Genomic DNA, 23,360 nt, shown 5'->3' with positions numbered 1-23,360 from the left:
CCGCGAGGACTGAAGCCCGAGCGCCCCAGAGTCTGTGCCCGGCAACTAGAGAGGAGCCCCTGCTCGCCACAGCCAGAGAAAAACCTGCACACAGCAACGAAGACCCAGCACAGTCAAACACAAATAAATAAATAAAACTGCTCCCCCCAAAGAATCTCATTTGTCCTGCAATTTTGCCAGAGCCCTGGTGCTGTTGTGGGCACTGCTGAAATCTGCCAGCTGCTCTTTTATTGTCCTGGGTACAAAATAAAAGTGAGTGTAAATCACAGAGACGTGAGTCTGTGACACTGGGGTCCCACCGCGTCCCCTTGGGGAGACCAGGACCAACAAGTGAGGATTAACTATCGGGCTGTGTCCCCCAGTGGACGTTCTTGAGCCAGCCACATGTTCTCCCGTCTCAATGAAGACCACCACTTACCTACACTCGGAAGGTCTCTGACTGCGATGGGGTTAGGTGTGGCAGGTGGTCCCGGGCAAAACTAATGGGCATCTGCAGACGTGGCCTCGCCAGCTCCAGAGGGAAAACAGAGCAGAATGCAACTTAATGGACCAGACTCACAAGACGTGCTGGGCCACGTTTCTCCTAGAGGGACTCTGTGTCCTGAGCTATAACACAAGACCATTAACCCAGGAGGTGGTTTCAAAGGTCCACTTAAACTCCAAATGTTTTATTTGGTAGGCAACATACCCTTTTAAGTTAAAGGAACCCCTGAAAAAGACAAATACTTTGTGGTATCACTTATATGTGGAATCTAAAAAACAGTGCAAATGAACTTATTTACAAAAACAGAAATAGACTCATAGACACAGAGAACAAACTTTAAATAAAAAGAAAGGATCCCCTATCTGCACGCTGGTCACACTCAGCTTTTTCTTTCACAGTGAAAGAGATTCAGGAATGTCTATCCTTGGTTTTTACAGAGAACCTACTGGAAAATGCAGGGACCAGGGTAAAGAACGTAGGCTGGAGCTGATCGCTTTTGTCGGGTGTGAATTCACACGAAGTGGGTGTCTGTTCCAGACAGATCTCTTTCAGGTCAGCTAGCAGAGCTCACAAGCCTGCTTCTAGCCACAGGATTGACCGTACTGGCTCTGGAACAATCCTCATGTAAGTCCTTGCAGCTCTGCGTGGGAGGACGGCGTTGTTTGGAGTGCACGCCAGGGCAGGATGCGGTCAGCCTGGCACTCCCCTGGGCACAGAGTTTAAGGGGGGCGACAAAAACCTCAATACCGAAACATAATATTTTAGTCATCTATTTAAAAAAATCAAAATCGATGCAAAAATATCCAAGGTGGTTGCACAGTGATGTGAATATACTCAACACTACTGCACCGCACACCGAGATACGGTTAAGAGCACACCTTTCATTGTGCATTTTCACCCATGTCTTGCCAAGCAAGAGATACTGGCAGTGATTTTTGTTTGTCCAAGAAAATCTTTATTTCTCCTGCGCTTCTGAGGGATAATTTAGCAGAGTAAAGAATTCTCTGTTGGTGGGTTTCTTCCTCTCGAAACTTGAAATATTTCACTTCACTCTCGTTTGCTGAGTTTCTGAAGGGTTGCTGTAATTCTTTGCTCCTTTAAGAGGTGAGGTCTCTTTCATGGGCTTCTTCCAGAGGTTTTTTCTTTGATTTCCTACAGTTTGAAAATTATATGCCTAGGCATAGTTTTCTGACATCTGTCCTACTTAGAGTTCTCTGATCTTCCTGGATCTATGGTTTGGTGGCTGACGTTAATTTGGGGAAAACTGACAGTCATTATTGCTTCAAATATTTCTTCTGTTCCTTTCTCCCTTCTCCTTCTGGTAATCCCATTTCATGCAGGCTGCACATTTTGTAGTTGCTCCACGGTTCTTGGATATTCTGTTTGCATTTTTTTCCTTCCTCTTTCTATTTGCTTTTCAGTTTGGGAGGTTTCTGTTGAGACGCCCTTAGGCTCAGAGGTTCTTTCCTTTGCCATCTACTCTACAAATAAGCCTATCAAAGGCATTCTTCATTTCTGCTGGGTGTTCTCGAAACAGATCCTCTAGCGTTTCTTTTTGGTTCCTACTTAGAATTTCCATCTCTCTGCTTGCCGTGCCCATCTGCTCTCGCCTCCTGACTGTTTTATCCATGAGCACCCTTAGCATATTAATCAGAGCTGTTTTAAATTGCTGGGCTGATATTTCCAATGTCTCTGCCACATCTGAATATGTTTCTAACGCTGACTCTGTGTCTTCAAGATGTGCTTCTTGCCTTTTAGTATGTCTGGAAATTTTTCTTAATAGCCAGACATGACGTACCAGGTAAACGGGACTTGAACGCTGTGACGGTGAGCCGTGGGGAGGGGAAGGTCCTACCGATGGGTGATCAGGTCTAAGTCTCCGTGAAGCTGGGCCTCAAAACCGTGATTGTCACAAGAACTTCTCAGTCTTTTTCTGCCCCGCTTGGCGGGACACAACAGTGAAGGCAAAGGATCTCCACTTTTCAGAGCAGACACCCAAGAGCTCCATGTAGAAATCTGAACTGCAAGTGACCAGCTGCTAGAGGGCTCAGTGTGGACAAGTCTGAGATGAGACCAGTCCTGGGAGGCCAAGCCCTTATGTTTCACTTCTTGGAGCTCAACCCAGTTCTCACAGTGACTATCAGGAAAAAGAAGAATTCTGCGGGGCTTCCCTGCTGGCTCAGTGGTGAAGAATCCGCCTGCCAATGCAGGAGATGCAGGTTCAATCCCTGGTCCGGAAAGATCCCACACGCTGCAGAGCAACTAAGCCCGTGAGCCACAAGTATCAAGCCCATGCGCTGCAAGAACTGAAGCCCGAGTGCCCCAAAGCCCATGCTCCACGAGAGAAGCCGCAGCAGTGAGAAACCCGTGCACCTCAGCTAGAGAGTAGACGCCTCTCACTGCAGCTAGAGGAAAGCCCTTGCATAGCAACGAAGACCCAGCACAGTCAAAAATAAAAATAAATAAATAAACGAAATAAAAAAATATATATTTAATAAAGGAAAAAAGAAAAAGAAGACTTGTTGCTTTCTTCAGTTTCTCTAGGTTTTTAACATGTTGGTAAAATGGTGATTTCCAAGCTTCTTAAATGTCAGACCAGAAACCAGAAGTCACATTACAAATGTTGTAACAGGACTTCCATTAAAATAATATTTTAAATTATAAAATAAAAATAAAAATTTTTTAAAAATTAGTAGAGCAACTTCCCTGGAGGTCCAGTGGTTAAGACTTCACCTTCCCATGCAAGGGGTGTGGGTTCGATCCCTGGTCAGGGAGCTAGGATCCCACATGTCTCATGGCCAAAAAAAAAGAATAAAACAGAATCAATATCATAACAAATTCAGTAAGGACTTTAAAAATGGTCCATATTAAAAATACCCTTAAAAAATAAAAAATTAGTAAAACTGTAGTTTTTTAAAAACTAATAAAATTACAAAACATGTTTTTAATTCATGATGAAAATATCAACATTTTAAACAAAGGCTAGATCTGACCCTGCCCTTATACGACCCAGCCTTACCACTCCCTCATTTCAAAATTACTGAATCATATCTGTATTTAGAACTTTGGCATTCTGCTTATTGTGAATTTTTGCATTAATCAAGAACGAACCTGGTCAGGATGAACTTCAAGGACCTCTTGAAATGCTTGTGTTGCTATAGACTTTCACAGCGCTGGATTATGTTTTCAAGAAATGGACCGCAAGTCGCAACCTGGATTATTTTCCATTTTGGTACAGAGAGTGGCGGTAATGAGTTTGGTCTGGATGGCAATTTTCAAAAGGTCTTACTAAACAGTTTATAGACTTATGGTATCCACCAAACACTGCCAAAACCAGTTTAGACATAAGTAGGGGAGTATATGGGCTTCCCAAGTGGCGCTAGTGGTAAACCATTGGCCTGCCAATGCAGCAGACTTCAGAGATGCAGGTTGGATCCCTGGGTCAGGAAGAACTCCTGGAGGAGGGCATGACAACCCACTCCAGTATGCTTATCTGGAGAATCCCATGCACAGAGGACCTGGCAGGCTGCAGTCCGTATAGGGTCGCAAAGAGTCATGAGAAGGTCTTGAACCACAGCGCAGGGGAGGAGTTTGCCTTGGGAAACCCTGGTGGTCTCTGCCGCAGGGCAGCCAAGACAAATGGGTGTCGGCTCCTCTGGCTTCAGAATAATTATCTTGAATCTTTGGGGGGAAGAAAGTTATTTTGAGACGGTTGCTGTTGTTAAAAATATCATGCCCAACCACCAAAAGATACTTGTTTGCTTTTTTTTTTCCCAAAAGAAACTTGGAATTGTAATTCAACCCTCAGAAGCCTCCTAAGAAACTCCCAAAAGTTTTCCGAATAACACCATTCCATGGCTTCCAGGGAGTCCAAACTCATTTGTTTGGATGAGTTCTTCAGTATTGGCTGACATGTCAGTTTTACTAATTTGTAACCAGTTGTTATTTTTCCACCCCAAAAGGGAGCTATTGGGCATCTCAGCATGGTGTTCAGGGGCGTGGTGGGTCCTAACCAGCTTCCCTGGTGACTCAGATAAGGATCTGCCTGCAATGCGGGAGTCCTGGGTTCGGGAAGATCCCCTGGAGAAGGGCAGGGCAATCCCAGTCCAGGGAACTCCCATGGACAGAGGAGCCTGGCGGGCTACAGTCTACGGGGTCCAAAGGAGTTGGACATGACTGAGTAGCTAACACAATGGTGTTGTAGCAAAAACAGAAATGAGTGAACAGCCTTTGGCACATATAGCCAAACAAGCCTGCAAGAGTTAAAAAATCCTGGCTCTCCTTTAGCTGCTACTACTAACAAACCCTGGTAGCTGGACTCGTCCTTCACCAAGCTAATTCCTCTCTGACTCCACATAAATTACAGTTTGCACCGGGCTACAGTCCTACCCCTAGGCTTTCTTGTACGGCTCTGCATCTCAAAAGGAAGAAGCTCACAGCTGATAACTTCGAGGACACCACACCGGGTTGCTGAGCCACCTGACACAAGCTTGTGGCTATAAACTTGCAGAAAAAAGAAAAATATACAAGACCCTCATGAGGATACAGAGCCTCTCCCCATTCCCAGAGGAGGGCACAGTTCCTGAGATGCTAGCCTGCTGTGTATTCACCTTTGCCAGGTGAAGATAAAGCCATTTTTTTCTGTTTCCTCCAAACTCTGTATTTTTTGGGTTTTTTTGGCACCTGGGGGACAGGGGCTAAGATTTTGCCCACAGTGGCTCTTCTCTGCTCTGGACCCAGGTCCTCAGGGACTCCAAGGGATTGGGCTGAAGTGAGGAGCATACTGAAAGTTCCGGACCCAGCTCCACCACAAAGAACTGTCCCTCCCGAAATGCCAATGATCCGACAGTCTGTGGCTTTCATCAGGGGACCTCCGCCCCACAGAATGGTCGAGGTCACGGCAGGCATTCTGAGCATGATGGCTTAGGAGACTCAACCTGTGAGGGTCCAAACAAGAAGGCGGCCGGCATCTACACAGACACCACGACAACCTTAGACAACACACCTGCCCCCTCATTTGGAGCCAACATTTCTACTCAATTAAAAAACTTTTTATACTGAAACTTCACATTGTAAGTTTCAGGTTGCATCTGTATTTTTTAAGCGGAGGGAGATAGGAATCGAGGCAAGTGACTCTCTTCCCTGCCTGCTCCCTCCAGCGGTGTCCCAGTGGTCTGGGAGCCCTGAGAAACTCAACATTTAATTCTCATTAAATGGGTTATTTGATGGGTTCAAAGAAGACACTGGTACTTAGAAGATAAGAGGCATCTCTGTGTTTGACATGTGGTGGTGAAGGGTCCTCTCCCGGGAAAGGAGGCGTGCTTATCTGCCTCGGTGGACCCACCGTGATGTGATATTCAAACATCCCTGACTTTGCACACATAATTTAAATGGGAAACAAGAGTGGGAGGAAATGGAGACCGAGGTGAGAAAAACAGAGGCCCCGCAGCCCTGTCCTGGAGCCCCCGAATCAGACCCTCAGAATACAAGCCCTGAGTCTCCATGTCCTGCTCTGCCCGTCAAGCAGTATGATCAAAACCCGCGTCTGTGCGGCCTCCCACAGTCAGAATTTTAAACGAGCTCGTGGGGTCCCACAACTTCCCGGGAGCGGCTCGTTAGTTCCAGGAGAAGCGTTTCAATTTCGATCGACTTGTAGCCTCTTCTGTTCCCTTTGTTGTTAAACATAATGCCCCCAAAGGCTTTACGCCACTCGTCGGATCCTGAAAATTGGCTGAGCGACCGCTTAATCCAATCGCTAGCAAAAAAATTGACTCTGAAGTCTGGGTCAGCTAATAGGATCCCGTTAGATGCCAGCATGGAGTCTTTATCCGCATCCCTACTGTCCTTTTCCAGCCCTAACACAGGTGGAGAGGAGGAAAGGGGAGAAGCGGGGTACAGGCAGAGCCCCCTGGTTGTATTGCGACAGAAGACTCCGAGAGAAAGGAAATTAACATGCTAATCTTCTTTATCCCCTGTCTGCAGGAGACGTGCGAGAAGCAAGAAAAATTCGACACCAGGTGGTTAATAACGCTAATCAAGTGGGGCCGGGTGACAGGTGGGTTGGAGGATTGTCACCGAGACGCTTGAAGGATGACTTGAAGGAGAGGCGGGGTCTCCGTAACAGACCCCACGGTGTCTGCACTTGTCACGGCGCTCCACCCAAATGTCTGGCGGGGACCCTGTCCACATTTCGCTTGGATGAGTTTAATTAGCGCTGCCAACGGATGAGTTTCTGTTCTGCAAAACCAACCAGAAGCAAAGCCTGGAGGAAAGCTTCACCCAGATCAGGTTTTCTAGAAAGAGCGGAGGGGCCCCCCTATTGAGCTCCACGCACAGAGGGAAGAAAGCACCTCTGAAGAGCTTTTCCAGTTACTGCACAACCAGGATCCGCTGCTCTGGGGCTGCAGACGGCACTGCTGGGCCTGACAGAGCGGGAGAGAATTCTCCAAGGACCCTCCGTGCTGAGGGCGAGGGAGGAAGGAAGGGGGACAGGTCACTGGAGAGGAGAGGAGGAGGGATGGGGAGAGCCAGGCAGGAAGACGCAGGAGAGAGAGAGAGAGAGAGACCAGGGGAGAGGGAGGGGCCGAGGGAAAAGAGACCAGGAGAGGTGAAACAGACAAAGGGCGACATCCAGGTCACCAAGCAGAGACGTCCTGGGAGAGCGCAGCAGAGAAGGGGAAAGGTTACCACAGCAACGCCCTGCAGGACCACACGGGCTGCCCAGGACGCTCAGAAACGACACCTGCAGCCCACGGCGGCCCCGCCTGCCCCCACTTCCGTTCACCTGGGGGGCTGTGCCCAAGGCCCTACTCTCAGACTCCAAGGTCTCGGACCAGAACCCACTGCCACTCTGTCCCTCTTTGTGACACCAAGGACTCTAGCCCGCCAGGCTCTGCTGTCCATGGAATTTTCCAGGCAAGAATACGGGGTGGGTTGCCTTTTCCTCCTCCATCCTTCTTGGCCCTTTCCGTAAAAGCCAAAAGGCAAGAGGGGAGGAAATAAACAGCTGAGATGGGAATGAATTAAGTAGAAAGGGCTCCTTGAGATCTTAAATACTTGAAACCAAAGTGCCACCTTATGCCTCTTCAGCTTAAGGAGCTTGTGCAAAAAATAACATCTGAAAAAACAAACAAACAAAAAAAAAAGATCTGGAAAGAGCCGGGCTGTCGGGCTTTGGCAACAGCACCAGTTCTCTGGGTAATAAAAGCTTGGCAGGAACGTCCTAACAGGGGCTGGGGCTGCCCAACACACTTGTCTGCTCTGCTTCCCAAAAACACATTAAAAACACATTTCCCTGTTTAATAGACTTATGAGCTGAAATGAATGTGTCAGAATTCTAATAAATATGATGGAACCTGCTAGCCCAGCAAATGCTAAATTTTGCATAAGGAGATAGTATCCCTAACTCCTTGGTAGACAATGAATATTTCAAACAGAGAGGCCTGGCAGATGCTCTGAAGGCTCCAACGAATTAAGTGGGGGTTTTATGACCGCCAGGATTAGGCGCCTCTGCATTCCTCTCCCTGTTTCCCCTCTCCCTTCCCATGTGCATGACAGAGGCTCCCACCACCACTAGCCCTCCTCTGCCAAATAACCAAGCTCCTACAGCCTGGCCCCGGAGGAGCAGAGGCTGGGGCTGGTGAGTGGACCCAGCTGAAACGTGTCCCTCTCCACGGGAGGTGCCTCAGCGTGGGATCTCGCCGAGAAATAGAGTCTGCGGATGGGACGAGCTAAGCAGTGGGCACAGTGGGTTAGGGCGGGTCCGACGGTTGGGGTCTTTACGTAAGCAGAGGGAGATTCAGACCCAGAGGCGCAGACACGCACACAGGGAAGAAGCCCAAGTGACAACCGAGACTGGAGGTTTGCGGCTGCAAGCCAAGGAGTGCCGGGGGCCGCCGGAAGTTACTAGAACCCATGAAGCTGTTAAACAGCTGGACCCTGCGGACGCTTTGATTTCAAGCTTCCAGCCTCCGCAGCTGTGAGAGCATCCATTTCTGTGAAGACACACAGTGAGTGGAACATCATACGGCAGCCCTGGGAGATTAGCCATCAGGAGAGCACGCCTATCCATCCACTGTGTGTGACCATGAAGCTCCCCCAGAGTCAGCGGAGTAATTCCTCTAGCGGGGACTGCATATCTGCCAGCAGCCTTGCAAGGTGGGACTTCAGATCACCTGCCTTTGTCTCTGCTTGCTGCCTCGAGAAACTCGCCAACTGCATCAGTGCGGTTTTCCACACTGATGACTCAGCATTCCCAGCGCGTCCAAGTACGGGAAGAATAGATAAGGAGGTGGAATACAGTGAAAGAATCAAAGAGATAGAAAGGAAAGGAAGGGAGGGAGGGAGGGAGGGAGGAAGGGAAGGGAGGAGAAAGGAAGGAAGGGAACAAGGGAGAAAGGAAGGAAGGGGGGAACCATGTGAGGGAACCACGTTAGTGCCCTCACCACCCAGTGGTCCGTTAGGGGGTTAAGAAGGCAACGTTTCAAAGAAATCAGGCGCTATTAGGGGGCTGAGTTGTGTCCCCTCAGATGCATGCACTGAAGCCCTAATCCCCAGGATTCAGAATTTTAACTGTGTTTGGAGATAGGGTCTTTAAAGAGGTAATGACGTGAAAACGAGGTAATAGAGGTGGACCCTCATCCAACAGGACCAGTAAGCAGAGGAGGTGAGGACACAGACAGGCGGAGGGGAGAGCAGCCGAGGGTGCGGGGAGAAGGTGGCCGTCCACACACCACGGAGAGAGGCCTGCGAAGAGAGCAGCCCTGCCCACTCCTTGACCTGAGACCTCAAGACCAGAGCTGTGAGAAAATGTATTTCTGCTGCACAGGCCGCTCACCCGGCAGTCCTGCGTTGTGGCAGCCCTGACACGCGACCCCATGGCCTGTAGTCCCGCCAGGCCCCTCTGTCCATGGGATTCTCCAGGCAAGAATCCTGGAGAGGGTTGCCATTCCCTTCTCCAGGGGATCTTCCTGACCCAGGGATCGAACCCACGTCTCCTGCATTGCCAGCCACCTAGGAAATGTATACAAGCTCCAAACTGCCTCTGGGCCCAGGCCTCAGCACACTGACGGCCTAAAAGCAAATAAACAGGAAAAGTGTTGCTGCAGTGCTGAACAGTAGGTAGGCAGAATATTACACTACTCAGACGCGTGAAAGAATCTATAAAAAGTATCCACGTAATGAGGGATACTGATCTCTCCTGAGCTGAGACACAGGGAGGCTCACTCAGGCCTCCCACACAGAGCCCAGTCCCAGAGGGTGTTTCTGTGTTACTTGTTTTATTAAACATTCACGGTGCTACAGAGCTCCTGGTAATGATTATTGTTGAACACTCTGCTGTTTATCCTTTGCTGTTATTGTTCACCTAGTTGTGTCTGACTCTGTGATCCCAGCGCGCCAGGCTTCCCTGTCCTTCACTGTCTCCCGGAGCTTGCTCAAACTCATGTCCACTGAGTTGATGATGCCATCCAACCATCTCATCCTCTGTCACCCCCTTCTCCTCCTGCCCTCAATCCTTTGGCGAAATATTTTTATCCTTTGTCCTTCGGCAAAATATTTTTGTTTGCTTTGGTTTTTTGCTATGAAAACGTGGCACTTTTAACAGCCTCAGTGTTATTGCCATGCACTGACAGGTTTGGTTTGCAGCCCTTTACGTGAAGAAACCCAGGTTACGGGCCTTGGCCCAGGAGGGACGTGACAAAAGCAAGGCTTGTCTGCGTTTCAGGTCCCAGGCAATTCCTCTCAGTGAGGCCAGGGGAAGACTGGAAAATGTCCCCTAACCAGCCAATCACAGAAAAAAAAAGTCTAATTGCTAAAACCACATGCCAAGGCATTAAATTTACATGAACAACTGTGAAGTTATTCTTTATCTGTAGAGATGTTACTGATACAAATTCAAAAGTCCTAATAATATCTCAGAGACGTCCCTAAACACATTATTTTGGAGACCTAGTCATTTTAAGAAAAGAGCTACATCTGACTCCTGATCAAATTTAAGTGTACTCTGCTATATTTCAAATGGAGAACCAACAAAGGCCTCCTGTAGACCACAGGGGACCTTGCTGCATGTTCTGTGGCGGCCTGGATGGGAGGGGAGTTTGGGGGAGAACGGATACATGTGTGCGGACGGCTGAGCCCCGTCGCTGCTCACCTGAAAACTATCACAACATTGTTAATCGGCTACACCCCAATACAAGATAAGATTCTTAAAAAACCCACAAATCTAAGTGTACTAAGTCTGACTGGAAATGTCAGTGACAGCAGTCAAGGAAGACTTGGAAAATTAAAAGATTTGTCAGAGGAAGCTCGAAGCTGCTTAAATAAACCCTCTTTGCTTCCCTAGGACCCAACTATTCTGAGGAATTTCAGTGCCGAGGAAATCCAGGAGTTGGGAGCTGGATGCGTGAGGCTGGTCTTACAGAGAGAACAGACAAATGTCCCCCGAGAAGGGAGTTCACCCCACAGTGACTGGCCGCCCCCCAAGCCCCACATGTGTGCTGAAAAACCATATCCTCCAAAGGCCAGCAGGTGTGAAAACCCACCTGTTGCGTTCACCTTTCAGGGGCTAAGATTCCATGCTCTCAACGCATGGGGGGACCAGGTCCCACCCCTGGTCAGGGAACTAGACCCCACACGAAGCACTACGTGTTCTCATGCCGCATAATAATAATATAACATTAAAAAAAAAGAAGGAACCTGTCCTTGGTTAAAATGCAAACGCACAAGCAGGAGTAAAACACTGTCTATTACTGATGCCTCCACATCCAACGCTTGATCAAATCTTCTTCCCAGAGGCACCAAATGGAGGATATTTACCGAGAGAAATGGGGGAGAGGAATGATTCCCAGCTCGAGATTGAAAGAGGACAGCAGGATACCTGGAGAGCAGCTGGGGGCGCCTTGCGGAAGGGGAAGGGCATCTGAGAGCATCCCAGCTCCATTGTGACGCTGAGTGAACAAGTCCTGTTGGTGCTCATCTCGGGGTGGGGCACTCGGGAACCTTGGGCCAAAAGAGGTTAAATTCTGTCTCCCAAGACCAGTTCTAGTTCTACCAGAAAATGCCACCCAGCAAGGCCAGAGCATAACCAATGAGGAATTCAAGATGTTAGACTAAGATAACAAACAAATACACGTGGCCAGGGTTGGTAAACTTCTCCAAATTCACAACCCGCTTAAAGCTAGGTCTGCATCGGTTTCGTTTTGCAAAACATGGTTTCCCGTCTGCCAAGCTGTCCAGGTAGAATTATCTTTGCCAGCTGAATTCTCCCGACAGAACAGAGTAAGACATCAAGGGAAAACGGGTCTCTAACAGAGTCTCTTCTGGCTCAGGCTTGCCTGTCTTGAATCCCCATTCACGTCTCCCCCAACCAGCTTTGGAAAGGTTCACGGATAATAAATAGAAGCCACTTCACAACTAATTTCCCAAATTAAATCCACCTCTTTCTCTCCTGGAAAATAATGCCTACTTCTGTTCCTTCCACAGAAACACAAAATTACATTCAATTTTCCATCTGGCATGCTAATGGATCCATAAAAGAAAAAAAAAAAAAAAAAAAACAGTCTTGGAGAGTTTCAGCTTCCTCTCTCAGAAAAAACAAGGAAATGGGGAATTTAACAATTACCTTCCCTGGTAGCTCAGCCGATAAAGAATCTGCCTGCAATGCAGGAGACCCTGGTTCATTTTCTGGGTCAAGAAAATCCCTGGAGAAGGGATAGGTTACCCTCTCCAGCATTCTTGGATTTCCCTGGTGGCTTAGATGGTAAAGGATCCGTCTGCAACACAGGAGATGCAGGTTCGATCCCTGGGTCAGGAAGATCCCCTGGAGAAGGGAATGGCAACCCACTCCAGTATTCTTGCCTGAAGAATCCCATGGACAGAGGAGACTGGTGGGCTACAGTCCATAGGATCACAAAGAGTTGGACACGACTAAGCAACTAACACACTCACTTTCACTTTCAGCCTAAAGAGTGACTTCCCAGGTGGCACTAGAGGTAAAGAACTCGCCTGTCAAAGCAGGCAGACATAAGAGACGTGGGTTTGATCCCTGGGTTGGGAGGATCCCCTGGAGGAGGGCATGGCAGTCCACTCCAGTGTTCTTGCCTGGAGAATCCCATGGACTGGAGCGCTAAGGTCCTTGGGGTCGCAAAGAGTCAGACACCACTGAAGCGACTTGGCGCGTAGCCTAAGGAGAGTGCCCGTGAGAAAGGAAAAAGACAGAAAGAAAGTTCACTGGCAGCTGAACGGGGTTACTGAGGCGAAGAAACCCAGGTTCTAGATAAACACGGAGGCCACGGATCCATCTGAAGTGTGATGGATGTTACAGTCCTTTGTCTTCCAAAAACGCACATCTTTTTTTAAAATTGGAGCATAGTTGCTTTACAATGTGTGTTAGTTTCCACTGTACAACGTGACTCAGCCACATGTACACATACATCCCCTCCCTCGGAGCGTCTCTTCCACACCCTGCCCCATCCCTCTCGGGCATCACAGAGCGCTGAGTGGCTACACGGCCGCTTCCCACCAGCGGTCCATTTAACACCCGGCAATGTACACACATCAGTGCCGCTCTCCCGGCTCATCCCACCCTCTCCTTCCCCCGCTGTGTCCACAAGTCTGCTCTCTACGTCCGTGTCTCTACTCATCACTGCCATTTTCCTAGATTCCTCAAAAAACACGGATCTTTCTGCACAAAGCTCCAAGAGGTTCACAGACTCTTCGGTGCCAACTCCTGGGCTCCAGATGTACAGAACCCCTGGCCTAATTTCCAGAATTTACTCAACCACAGAACTGCCTGCAGAGATGTATTAACACATGGGAAAATCTCTCCGCTGCATTAACAGCAAAAGACGGTAAACACCCTCAGAGGCCATCAAGAGGGGGACTAATTAGGTAAGATCACAGCCAAAAATAAGAATGGGATGCATCAATGAATGTTCCCGAAACAGAAACGGAAATGTATCATGAAGTGAGAAATACAAGGCGCAGAATAAGGGGGGCCAAGTATGATGGGGTAAACATAACATCAAGATTCCCGCAAGGAAACACAAGAGCCTAGAAACAAGTGTCTGTGTCTGAGATGGGAACCTGGGCCGTAAAGGCTCCGAAGGTGGAAGAAAAACTACTTTCAGTTGTAACCCGTGTCATTATTTTCTTAATTGAAAGAAAGTTGGTTGGAGATAGGTACATAGTTGGGGTGGGGGTGAGGATGGGAGAGACACAGAGACTGATTTATGAGAACTTCTGGTCTAGCTGTGACCCAGACTATCCCCAGCCCTGAGAACAGTGGATATTGTATTCGTTTGGCACCGAGATGTACATAGGAAAGCATCGTAAACGCATAAATGCTTTCCCCGGCGAGGGCCGCTGCTGAGACTCGGGGCAGCTGAACCCCTGTCTCGCAGAGTGGCCCTTCTGGCTTTTCCTCTTGTTGAACCAATTACAGGACATTACAACAGCAGTGCCAATATTATTTTTTAGAGGCTGATGTTATTCACTAAACACCCATTAGACCAATCTCCGGGCTCCACTTACAGCAAGCTTAAAGGCAGATCCAGATGGTACAAATAAGGCATGTTCAGACTTGATCTGCACGCGGCCAGTCATCAAATAGCCATTATCAACTTTCGAGTCCTTGACCGCCTGACACGCACAGGTGTGCCCAGGCGAGAAGAGGAACAACCTTTCCGGAGGTGGCTGGGTTCCCTTGGGCTCTGCAAACCATCTCTACACTCCCCCCAAACCCCCGCGGGCTGCGTTAGCCCTCGGATCCGAATGGTTAGCAACAGCGACCGAGGGTTGCCTGGTAACCTGGTAACGGGCTCTGCCTAGGTGCTTCTGAGCAGAGGACAGGATGGCATTGCCTCCCACGCAGCCTCTGCTCGCTACCCCGCCCTGGGGTGGCCAAGAAGGTCCAGCAAGCCTGGGAGACTTTCCAGCAAAGTCAACTCCTGAGGCAGGAGGACCCTGAAAGGAAGGGCTAGTCGCTCAGTCGTGTCTTTGCGACCCGATGGGCTGTATGTAGCCCACCAGGTTCCTCTGTCCAAGGGATGACCCCGGCAAGAATCCTGGAGTGGGTTGCCATTTCCTCCTCCAGCGGATCTTCCCAGCCCAGGGATCGAACCTGGGTCTCCCGCACGGCAGGCGGATTCTTTACCAGCTGAGCCACCGGGGAAGCCACTAGGGATGATGCTGAGATAAACCAAACACAGACTCAGAACTAGGCGGAGCGGGATGACTGGCCAGAGAAAACCCAGAAGAGATGCCCCACGGAAGTGATTTAAACGACCACGAGGGCATGAGTCTCTCTGAGTCTGCCCACGCCTCCGTCCACACGTACTGTACTCTCTTCTTCCTAACAAACACTTTACTTGTTTCACTAATTTCCATCTTTGTGGGGTTCTTTTCTGCAAAGCTGAAGGGCCCAGGCCTCTTCACTGCCCACTGGTCCAGTGGCCAGGATTTGGGGTTCTCACCGCTGGGGCCTGACCTTGGTGTCTGACCGGGAACTGAAACCCTGCTTCCAAGCCACTGCAGGCAGAGGCCACCCAAGATCAGTGCCACTGGCCCTGTGTTCTCGTGGTCCCATGTCAAAGGGATCTCTTTTTACTTTTTCTTCCTTTTTTTGCTTCAATTAAGTCATAGTTTATTTGCTAATGATTTACAAGTTGACAATGACCTTGAAGATGGTATTGCCAACACTTCTTTTTTTAACTAATTTATTTTAATTGGAGGATAACTGCTTTACAATATGGTGTTGGTTTCTGCTACACACCAACATGAATCAGCCAGGGGTATATGCCCTTTTTTACTTTTTTGATTGACAGGCACTGAACCTTTCCCCTGTGGCCTTGAAGACTGAGAAAATGGTAGAGAATAAGATCTGGGGAAACAGTGGCTGACTTTATTTTTCTGGGCTCCAAAATCACTGCAGATGGTGATTGCAGCCATGAAATTAAAAGATGCTTACTCCTTGGAAGTAAAGTTATGACCAACCTAGCCAGCATATTAAAAAGCAGAGACATTATTTTGTCAACAAAGGTCCATCTAGTCAAGGCTACGATTTTTCCAGTGGTCATGTATGGATGTGAGAGTTGGACTATAAAAAAGCTGAGCGCCGAAGAATTGATGCTTTTGAACTGTGGTGTTGGAGAAGACTCTGGAGAGTTTCTTTAACTGCAAGGAGATCCAACCAGTCCATCCTAAAGGAGATCAGTCCTGGGTGTTCATTGGAAGGACTGATGCTGAAGCTGAAACTCCAATATTTTGGCCACCTGATGTGAAGAGCTGACTCATTGGAAGAGACCCTGATGCTGGGAAAGATTGAGGGCAGGAGGAGAAGGGGACGACAGAGGATGAGATGGTTGGATGGCATCACCGACTCAATGGACATGGGTTTGGGTGGACTCCGGGGAGTTGGTGATGGACAGGGAGGCCTGGTGTGCTGCGGTTCATGGGGTCACAAAGAGTCAGACATGACTGAATGATTGAACTGAACTTAACTGAGGATCTGGCAAACTCCTTCACCCTAGAGACGGCTCAGAGTCAGGACCATAAAGTCTTCATTGGGAATCACAGGAGATCCAACATGCAAGAGCTGGGGAGAACTGGCAGAAAGCCTTCTGTCCCTGAGTCCCCACGACTCGGCATGAAAAGTGACCGTCTTAACTGGAGGACGGTGCCCCACCCTGGTCACCAGACAGCTCTCGACTCTCCAGGAAAAGGAAGACGGCAGACCACGCCCGAGGGGAACTGACTTGAGAATGCGTGCGACTGGACGCGGTGGGCAGAGTTTTCATGCTAACCCTCTGTTACTTGAGCTCCCGTTGGATGAATTTTCACTTCCCGATTAAATCCCACATCGGAAGAGGTGGGGGGCCATGAGCTTCAACCCGAGTGGAGGAGGTGTTCGAGTTCCCATGAATAATTCTTGCAGGACATAATCTGAGCACAGGTAACTGAGAACTGGCTGAGGCATGGCTGTAACTCATGTAGGTTACAGGATCTCTACTCCCGAGGTCTACGGATCATTTCAGAGACACCGCGTGCACGTATCAAATTAAAACACCAGCCTGGAAACGTGAGAGGGCTCACTCCCTTAAATCACAAAGGTGAAGACGGTAGCCAGTCACCGGTCTCTCTCCTCGATTCACCCAAGAGAGAAGAACTCCAAGCAAGAGACAGGGCGGCCGCTTTCAGCATCCTTTGCCTGGTTTAGTTCCTGAGTCTGAGATGTACAGAAGTGGAGGAAAAGGAAGGGACAACGTTTCACAGCAATGCGGGACTTAAATAAAGGCAAAGGAAAAGAAAGGACGCCACCTCTCCTGGTGCCAACTGGCACTTAGAGTAGCCAACTCCAAGTGAGCCACGACTGGGCAAGGAAGGGGAAGTCTACACTGAGGCCGGAGACCAGCATCATCTTTCAACTCCTCAGGGGGCACCGGACCAGTCTGCACCGCCCCCATGGAGATTCAGGAACTGCGCTCCCCCACCCCCCGCCCTGATTCCTCTCGAGAGGGCGCACTCACTCTAGCCTAAAAGAAAATGCATGCCTTTGCCATCAGTGTTCTTCGGTTTTCAGGCTCCAGGCTGAATCAGTGAAAACAAGACCCAAAGTTCCCCAGATGAACCAGAAAGATGAAAGTCACGTCAATGGAAAGGAACGTCCAGGGGCCATCAGAGAGGGGGAGACAGAGGGACAGAGGTCTGTCCGCTGCAACCTGAATCAGCCCAGTGCCACCAGAGCAGCCCACGGGCCCACTTGTCCAGCTCTGGGAAACAGCCAAAGGTTCTATTACATACTGTGCTCTAAGCAGTGGTTTGGAGAACCAATGTGGAGGGGAGGCGCACGGCCAGATGCCGGCTCAGCCCCGGGCGCCAGCGAGGTGGGCGCCTGGCCAAGACGGGACGGAGCAGCTGGCACGTCCCGGCCACCCCTCCCACCCCCGCTCCGGTCTCTCTTGTCTGACTCCGCCCGCGGTCTGCAGCAGGGAGCTTGCCTGAAAGAAGCCCAGCTCTACCTATCCGGATGGAAAGTTCGCTCTCGGGGAAGAGCATCCTGGCACCCTCCGGGTCGGACTTCTTCGTCAGCGCAGGGTCCAAGTTCAGTGCCAGGGCCGTCTGCGGGTCTTCCGCTGCACCCTGAAACGAGAAGCGGGCCATCACTATAGCACCTCCTCTGCCTTCATCCCCCAGTCCCTCCAGCTCCCAGGGACCCAGGCAACCTGCTCGTCTCCACCGAGAGAACGGGCTGCCTGGGCCAGACCCAGCTGTCAGGCCGGGAGGAGTCGTGAGCAAGGTCACAAGCTCTCTGGCTGCAGAACTTTGGGGATGACAACCATTGGGATCGGAGGCGACCGTGCTGATCCCAGAAACGGGAAAAACACACACTGGGCAAGAGCAGGTCAAACACCAAAACCTCCCTCTCCTTTCACCGCAGGGCAGAGGGCAGAAGGGACTCAGTTCCTGAACTGTCAAAAGAAGCCTGGATGGCAAGTCCACCCAGGGGCAGCCTCAGTACAGGAACCAAGGTCAGCAATTTTCAGGAATTCAGCGTCTTCTGGTTTCTCATCACATCAAACGAGGATGAGAGGCAAACAGAAGCATCTCGAAAGGAGGAAAGTGAGAGTCCTGGAGGACACGGCACATCTGAGGTTATGCCCAGCTGGCCTTAAATCACGTCACCTTCTGCTTTGTCCATCACCAGTTATTTTGACTCTTCTTTGCATTAGCTGTGCAAAGTCTTGATTTTGATCCCCATTGTTTACTGAACAAACATTTACTGACTGTCAACTTTCTGGATACTTGGTGAACTACCAAATTCTAGCTCTTCTGGAGCTTACAGTTCAGTGAGGAGCAAACAAGTGAATCTACAATGGGGCTGTGAGTCTGTCTTCCAAAGACATCGATGGGACCCCTAGAACCCTAAGGGAAGGTGAACAGAATCATCTCAATGGCACGGAAACAGCAGATATTTTCTGAAGACCAGGCAAAATAGTTCCAAACAAACGGAAGTTTCCATTTAAAACGTGTGTCCCTCAAAATGACAAGTACTGTATAATCCCACGTACATGAAATGCCTAGAATAGGCAAACTCAGAGACAGAAACTAGAGCTTACCAGCGCTTCCCTGGGGGCTCAGGTGGTAAAGAATCTGCCTGCAGTGCAGTTAGTCCTGGGTTCGATCCCTGGGTCGGGAAGATCCCCTGGAGAAGGGAATGACAACCCACTCCAGTATTCTTGCCTGGAGAATCCCATGGACAGAGGAGCCTGGCGGGCTACAGTCCAAGGGGTCGCAAAGAGCTGGACATGACTGAGCGACTGACACTTTCACTTTTTCACTTTCAGGGGCTGGGAAGAAGGAACGGGGAGTTACTGCTAAGCAGTTACAGGGTTCCTGTTTGGGGTGATGAAGTTCTGGAGATGGATGGTGGTGATGACTGCACAGTACTGTGAATGCAATTAATGCTGCTGAGTTATACATTTTAAATGGTTAAAATGGCAGATTTAATGTTATGTATACATTATACCATAATTTTAAAATAACGATGCAATATACTAAACATAATGGTACACTTTGAGTGAACATCAATAAAGCTGTTAAAAAGACAAAATAATAAAAATAGCCAACTTAGTGGATTAAATAAATAAAATGTGTGATCTCATAGAGGAGAGGAGAAGGCTTAACCATCCAATCAAGGAATGCATCTATTTATAAGCAAATACTAAACCTGTTTTCTTGGGTAAGTTTCAGAGGGGAATCTCACAAAAGTTTCAGAGGGGAATCTCACAAAAGTGATGCCTAGCTGTATCTTGCATAAATACAGACATACACACCTTCTTGCTCGTCAGGGATCAGAAAGAGAAATGATTCTGGTATTTAACTTCATTATTTCTGTCCAACTAAAGGTAAAAAGTGGAACATAAAGCCTTCCTCTCACATCCTCTGACTTCTCCAATATATCTCTATTGTCCTAATCATTTATTTCCAATGCCCCTCAAATGGCACTTTTTAAAACTGAAGCAGAGCTGATTTACAGTGTTAATTTCTCTTGTACAGCAAAGTGACTCAGTTATACATATATACACACTCTTTTTCATATTCTTTCCCATTATGGTTTATCACAGGATATGGAATAGAGTTCCCTGATCGTGCACTTTAATAAAGATGCTGACACCTCCTTTAAACTTGTCTTAACATGGAAGGAAAAAGAGCCTCGTGGCGCTGAGTGAGCCGCCCTTGTTGAAGTTCTTAGGTTCCCCTGGAGAATCCTAGGGGCAGCGGGCTCTCATCTGTGATGTCGCCGGGAGGGGCCTCAAGAGAGCATCCCGCTGAGGGGTCAAGGCTGAGGACGCGGCAGATGGACGACCCCTGGGGACAGAGGGGCCTTGGAGCGGCTGGCCCCGCCCCACCCCGCCCCCAGCGACAGCTGGCGTCCGTGCCACGTGCCGAGGGCCACGCAGTCGCAGCTCTTTGTTCATGAGCTTCAATTATTTCTCATCCTACGTCTCCCGCTGACATCTGAGGCACCACCACGGCCATAAGACGAGTTTCTCCTGGAAAGCGTGTGCCTCAGCTGGTGTTTCTTCCTTTGTCTCGCTTCTTTTTACAATGTGATTGAGGCAGAAGTGGGGGAAGGATGTGGAAAGGGAACCACTTCATTCCAGCAGAGATGCGGCCGCCTTCATCCACTGGGGGCTGCTGCTTTGACGGGGGGTGGGCGGCGATCGGTCAGGTGCAGCCGGGAGAGACCCTGGTTTTAACTGAGAACAGTGGCTTTCAGCTGGGGTGACTCTGCTCCCCAGGGGACATTTGGCATCGGGCGCTTTGTGTGTGGGGTGGGGGAGAGGGGGGTGCGGGCATCTACTGGGGAGAAGCCAGGGATGCCGCTGAACACCCAACAACATGGGGCGGCCCCCGCCACAGAGAGTGATCCGGGCAAAGGCCAGCAGTGTTGAAGCTGAGACACTCCCCTGGAGAAGGTTGAGAACGCTCACGACCTCCCTTTATTGCTGGTCGTGCTGAGAACGCACAGGCCCTCTTTACTGTCAAGATAAGAATTTTGCTGTTTCCTCCAAGAAGCCTGCCTGCCTTCAGGTATTTGGCAAATTTTTATTAAGTATCAACTGCATACCAGAACCAGTCTAGGTCCTGGCGATTCAAAAGAGCCAAGTCCCTTGTCCTTTCAGACACAGACAATAAACTCACAATACACTATAAAACCGAGGGCTGGTTGGGATAATGTTGATCAGAGAAATAAATCACCACCGTAGTGACACAGCCCAACTGTTATAAGTACTTGGCTCGGGCCCTGTGTCACGCTTTCTTCCAGCACCTCATCATGAAACGCAAAGCGGGAGGGCTCCTCCAGACACAGTGGTGAGGGAGGGCTCTCCGAGAAGGCGGCATTTGAGCAAAGACCCTAATGGAACGGAAGAAGCCACACTGACTTCCGAAGATGGGGTCTCAAGCAAGGAGGCAAATCACCCCTCCCCTCCCCCGCCACATCACCATTTTATCAGCTACATTCCGCTGGTTGTTTTTACTTTATTCCAGTGCTGGGGGTGGGGTGTACTGAGACAAAAAAAAAAAAAAAAGCTGAACAAAACCCTAGCGGATCTCACTTGTATCCACCCCACTCCTGGGCACCGGGCCCCACCTTGGCCTTGGGAAGGGCGGGGCAGACTGTGTGGGGAGCTGCAGGAGGCACCCCAGGTGATGGGGGGTGGACAGCTTCTGCGGTCCAGTGTCCCTGAGCATCCCTGGACCCAGGCACCAGCCGGCCTCCTGGGGCTCCTTTAAGCCTCCCTTCTAGGTTCCACCCTCCTCTCTCCACCACTGATTTGGAGAAGGAAACGGCAACCCACTCTGGTATTCCTGCCTGGAGAATTCCACGGACAGAGGAGCCTGGTGGGCTACAGTCCAGGGGGTCGCAAAGAGTCAGACACGACTGAGCAACTTTCACTCTAGGTTCCACCCTCCCCAACCCTCCCACGGAGAAACACACCCCTTGGAATTTCAAGGAACAGTCTGGCAAGAGACACCCGCTGTGCCTTGGTGGCTTTATCATAGCATCCTTGACATTAAGGGAGAGTCAGGAAGCCCCTGTGGGGCTCTGGGACACTGCAGTGGAGGGTGCGGCATTTTTCTTTAACTGGACCCTTAAATAAACACAGCTTCCACCTGTGCTGGTGGGCGGGCGGTGGGAGGGGCACCGAGTGCCCCGGGAAGAAATCCCTGCTCTGCAGCCTCTTTGCCGATGGCGGCACACCCCTCTTTAAACTTGATATCATCGCTGTCTTTCACGTCTGAGGCTTCTTCTTTTTTCTTTTAATCTCTGCAGAACTTTTCCATCCACGCTACCTCACGCAATCCTTGCAGCCCCTGGCAGAGGCGAGGTAAGGGCTGATCCCTTCCAGGGCAAACATCTGAGCAAGGCGAGCCGTTCTCAACCTTTCACGGCGGCCCTGCCGGCCGGCCTGGCTGCCCGTCGGCGGGGCAGCGAGTCACTGCCCTCCCCCTGACGGTTTCAGTGGGGCTCCTGGGACCCAGGACAGCTCTGGGGTTGCTGGGTTCCCTTGCAGCTCCCAAATGCCAAGGCAGCTAAACACGGTCTCTGTCCCAAGCTACCTCTACTCCTGCCTCCCCCTCCCACCCCATCCAGGGCTTCTTCCCCCGCTCCCGCCTCCCCACCCAACCCTCCAAACCCAGCTTGGAACAGAGAGCAGGGAGGTACCAGGCAACACCTGTCCAGGGCCACGGAACTTGAGATCATTTTCCTCTGGTGACCATTATTGTTATTATTATTATTAATGGTTGCAACAAATCCCTGGCTCAGAAGAAACACAGCAACTTCCACCTGCTCTGGAAAGGTCGTGCCCTCCAGAGGCAGGAGCTGGAAAAGCCTAGCACTTTCCAGAAGGAAAAGAGAGAGAGTGGACAGACAGGAGGGGTAAAAAGGAGGAGGAAACAAAATGAGGCGGAGGGAGGGAAGAAAGTGGTCCTGCGATGTGCTTTATGTGAAAACAAATAAAAAAAAACCTTCAACACGTAACATGCGTGCCTCCTTGCAGAAATAAAAGCCAGATGCTCATCAGGGCTGGCCCTCCCAGGTCCCGGGAAGACAACTGCCGGCCACTCAGTGTTTCTAGAGCCTCAAAGAAACGAGCCACAAACGGACTCAAGAGCCTGGAGAGCAATCCGACAGGATGTAGGTGTCTGAGGATGGAGTCAGCCAAGGCAACGGAAGCCCCACAGGCAAAGCACAAGCGGAGAAATGCCATGAGGTACCGAAGCCCCGAGGGACCTGAAGCCCCTAAAACTCAGGGCAACGGCTGGGTGTGTCCGCCCTGCATCCCACGAGCATCCTTCCCTGAGTTCTCCTGCCTCTGGTTCATCCCCGCTGGGATGCATCCTTGCTGTTAACAGCCGGGGGCGGGGCGGGGCGGGGAGTTGGGGGCAGAGGCAAAGCAGACTGACCTCTGATGATCACCCATGGGCTTGACTTTCACCAAACCTGCACACACACCCGCTGTCGCGTCAGTTCGGGCCAGGGTGGAGGGGAGGGGGAGAGGGGTCTCTGGGATATCTTGGCACATCCCCCCGCCCCATGGGGTGCAGTCTCTTTAATTGGGGTTTGTCAGTGGCTCAGAACATCCTGATGAAAAGCGGAGGGGAAGGCTGCAGGATTAATTGGTGCCCCCCGCCAGCGGGTCGCAGCCCTGAAGAAGCCGCATCCCCTGGGGACTCAGGTGCATGGATCCCAGGGAAGGGGCCTGGAGCCCCAGCTGACTTTGTCCCAGCCGCTGGCTCCACATCCCCGCTTAACCCAGACACACAGGGTGAGGTAAAGTAATGGATGCTGTTTCTATTACTGAGACAT

The 23,360-nt window shown here is 50.1% G+C and overlaps 1 protein-coding gene and 1 non-coding gene across 6 annotated transcripts in view; both read right to left on the bottom strand.

Moving 5' to 3' along the window:
- SLC39A11 (solute carrier family 39 member 11) overlaps positions 1-23,360 on the bottom strand; it is a 368,115-nt gene that overhangs the window by 155,106 nt on the left and 189,649 nt on the right. For 3 of the 5 annotated variants that reach the window (XM_061144981.1, XM_061144980.1, XM_061144983.1), the window contains exon 5: positions 17,479-17,620. In XM_061144981.1, the coding sequence (XP_061000964.1) occupies positions 17,479-17,620 (142 nt within the window). The remainder of the gene's footprint in view (positions 1-17,478; positions 17,621-23,360) is intronic. The other 2 variants (XM_061144982.1, XM_061144984.1) reach the window with 1 other exon arrangement.
- Positions 14,582-14,654, bottom strand: TRNAG-GCC (transfer RNA glycine (anticodon GCC)). Its single transcript has one exon. It is a non-coding gene; the product is annotated as a tRNA-Gly (tRNA).

The sequence above is a fragment of the Dama dama genome, chromosome 5 (genome assembly GCF_033118175.1).
Source record: "Dama dama isolate Ldn47 chromosome 5, ASM3311817v1, whole genome shotgun sequence".
NCBI classification, from domain to species: domain Eukaryota; kingdom Metazoa; phylum Chordata; class Mammalia; order Artiodactyla; family Cervidae; genus Dama; species Dama dama.
This window is presented reverse-complemented; position numbering and strand designations above follow the sequence as displayed.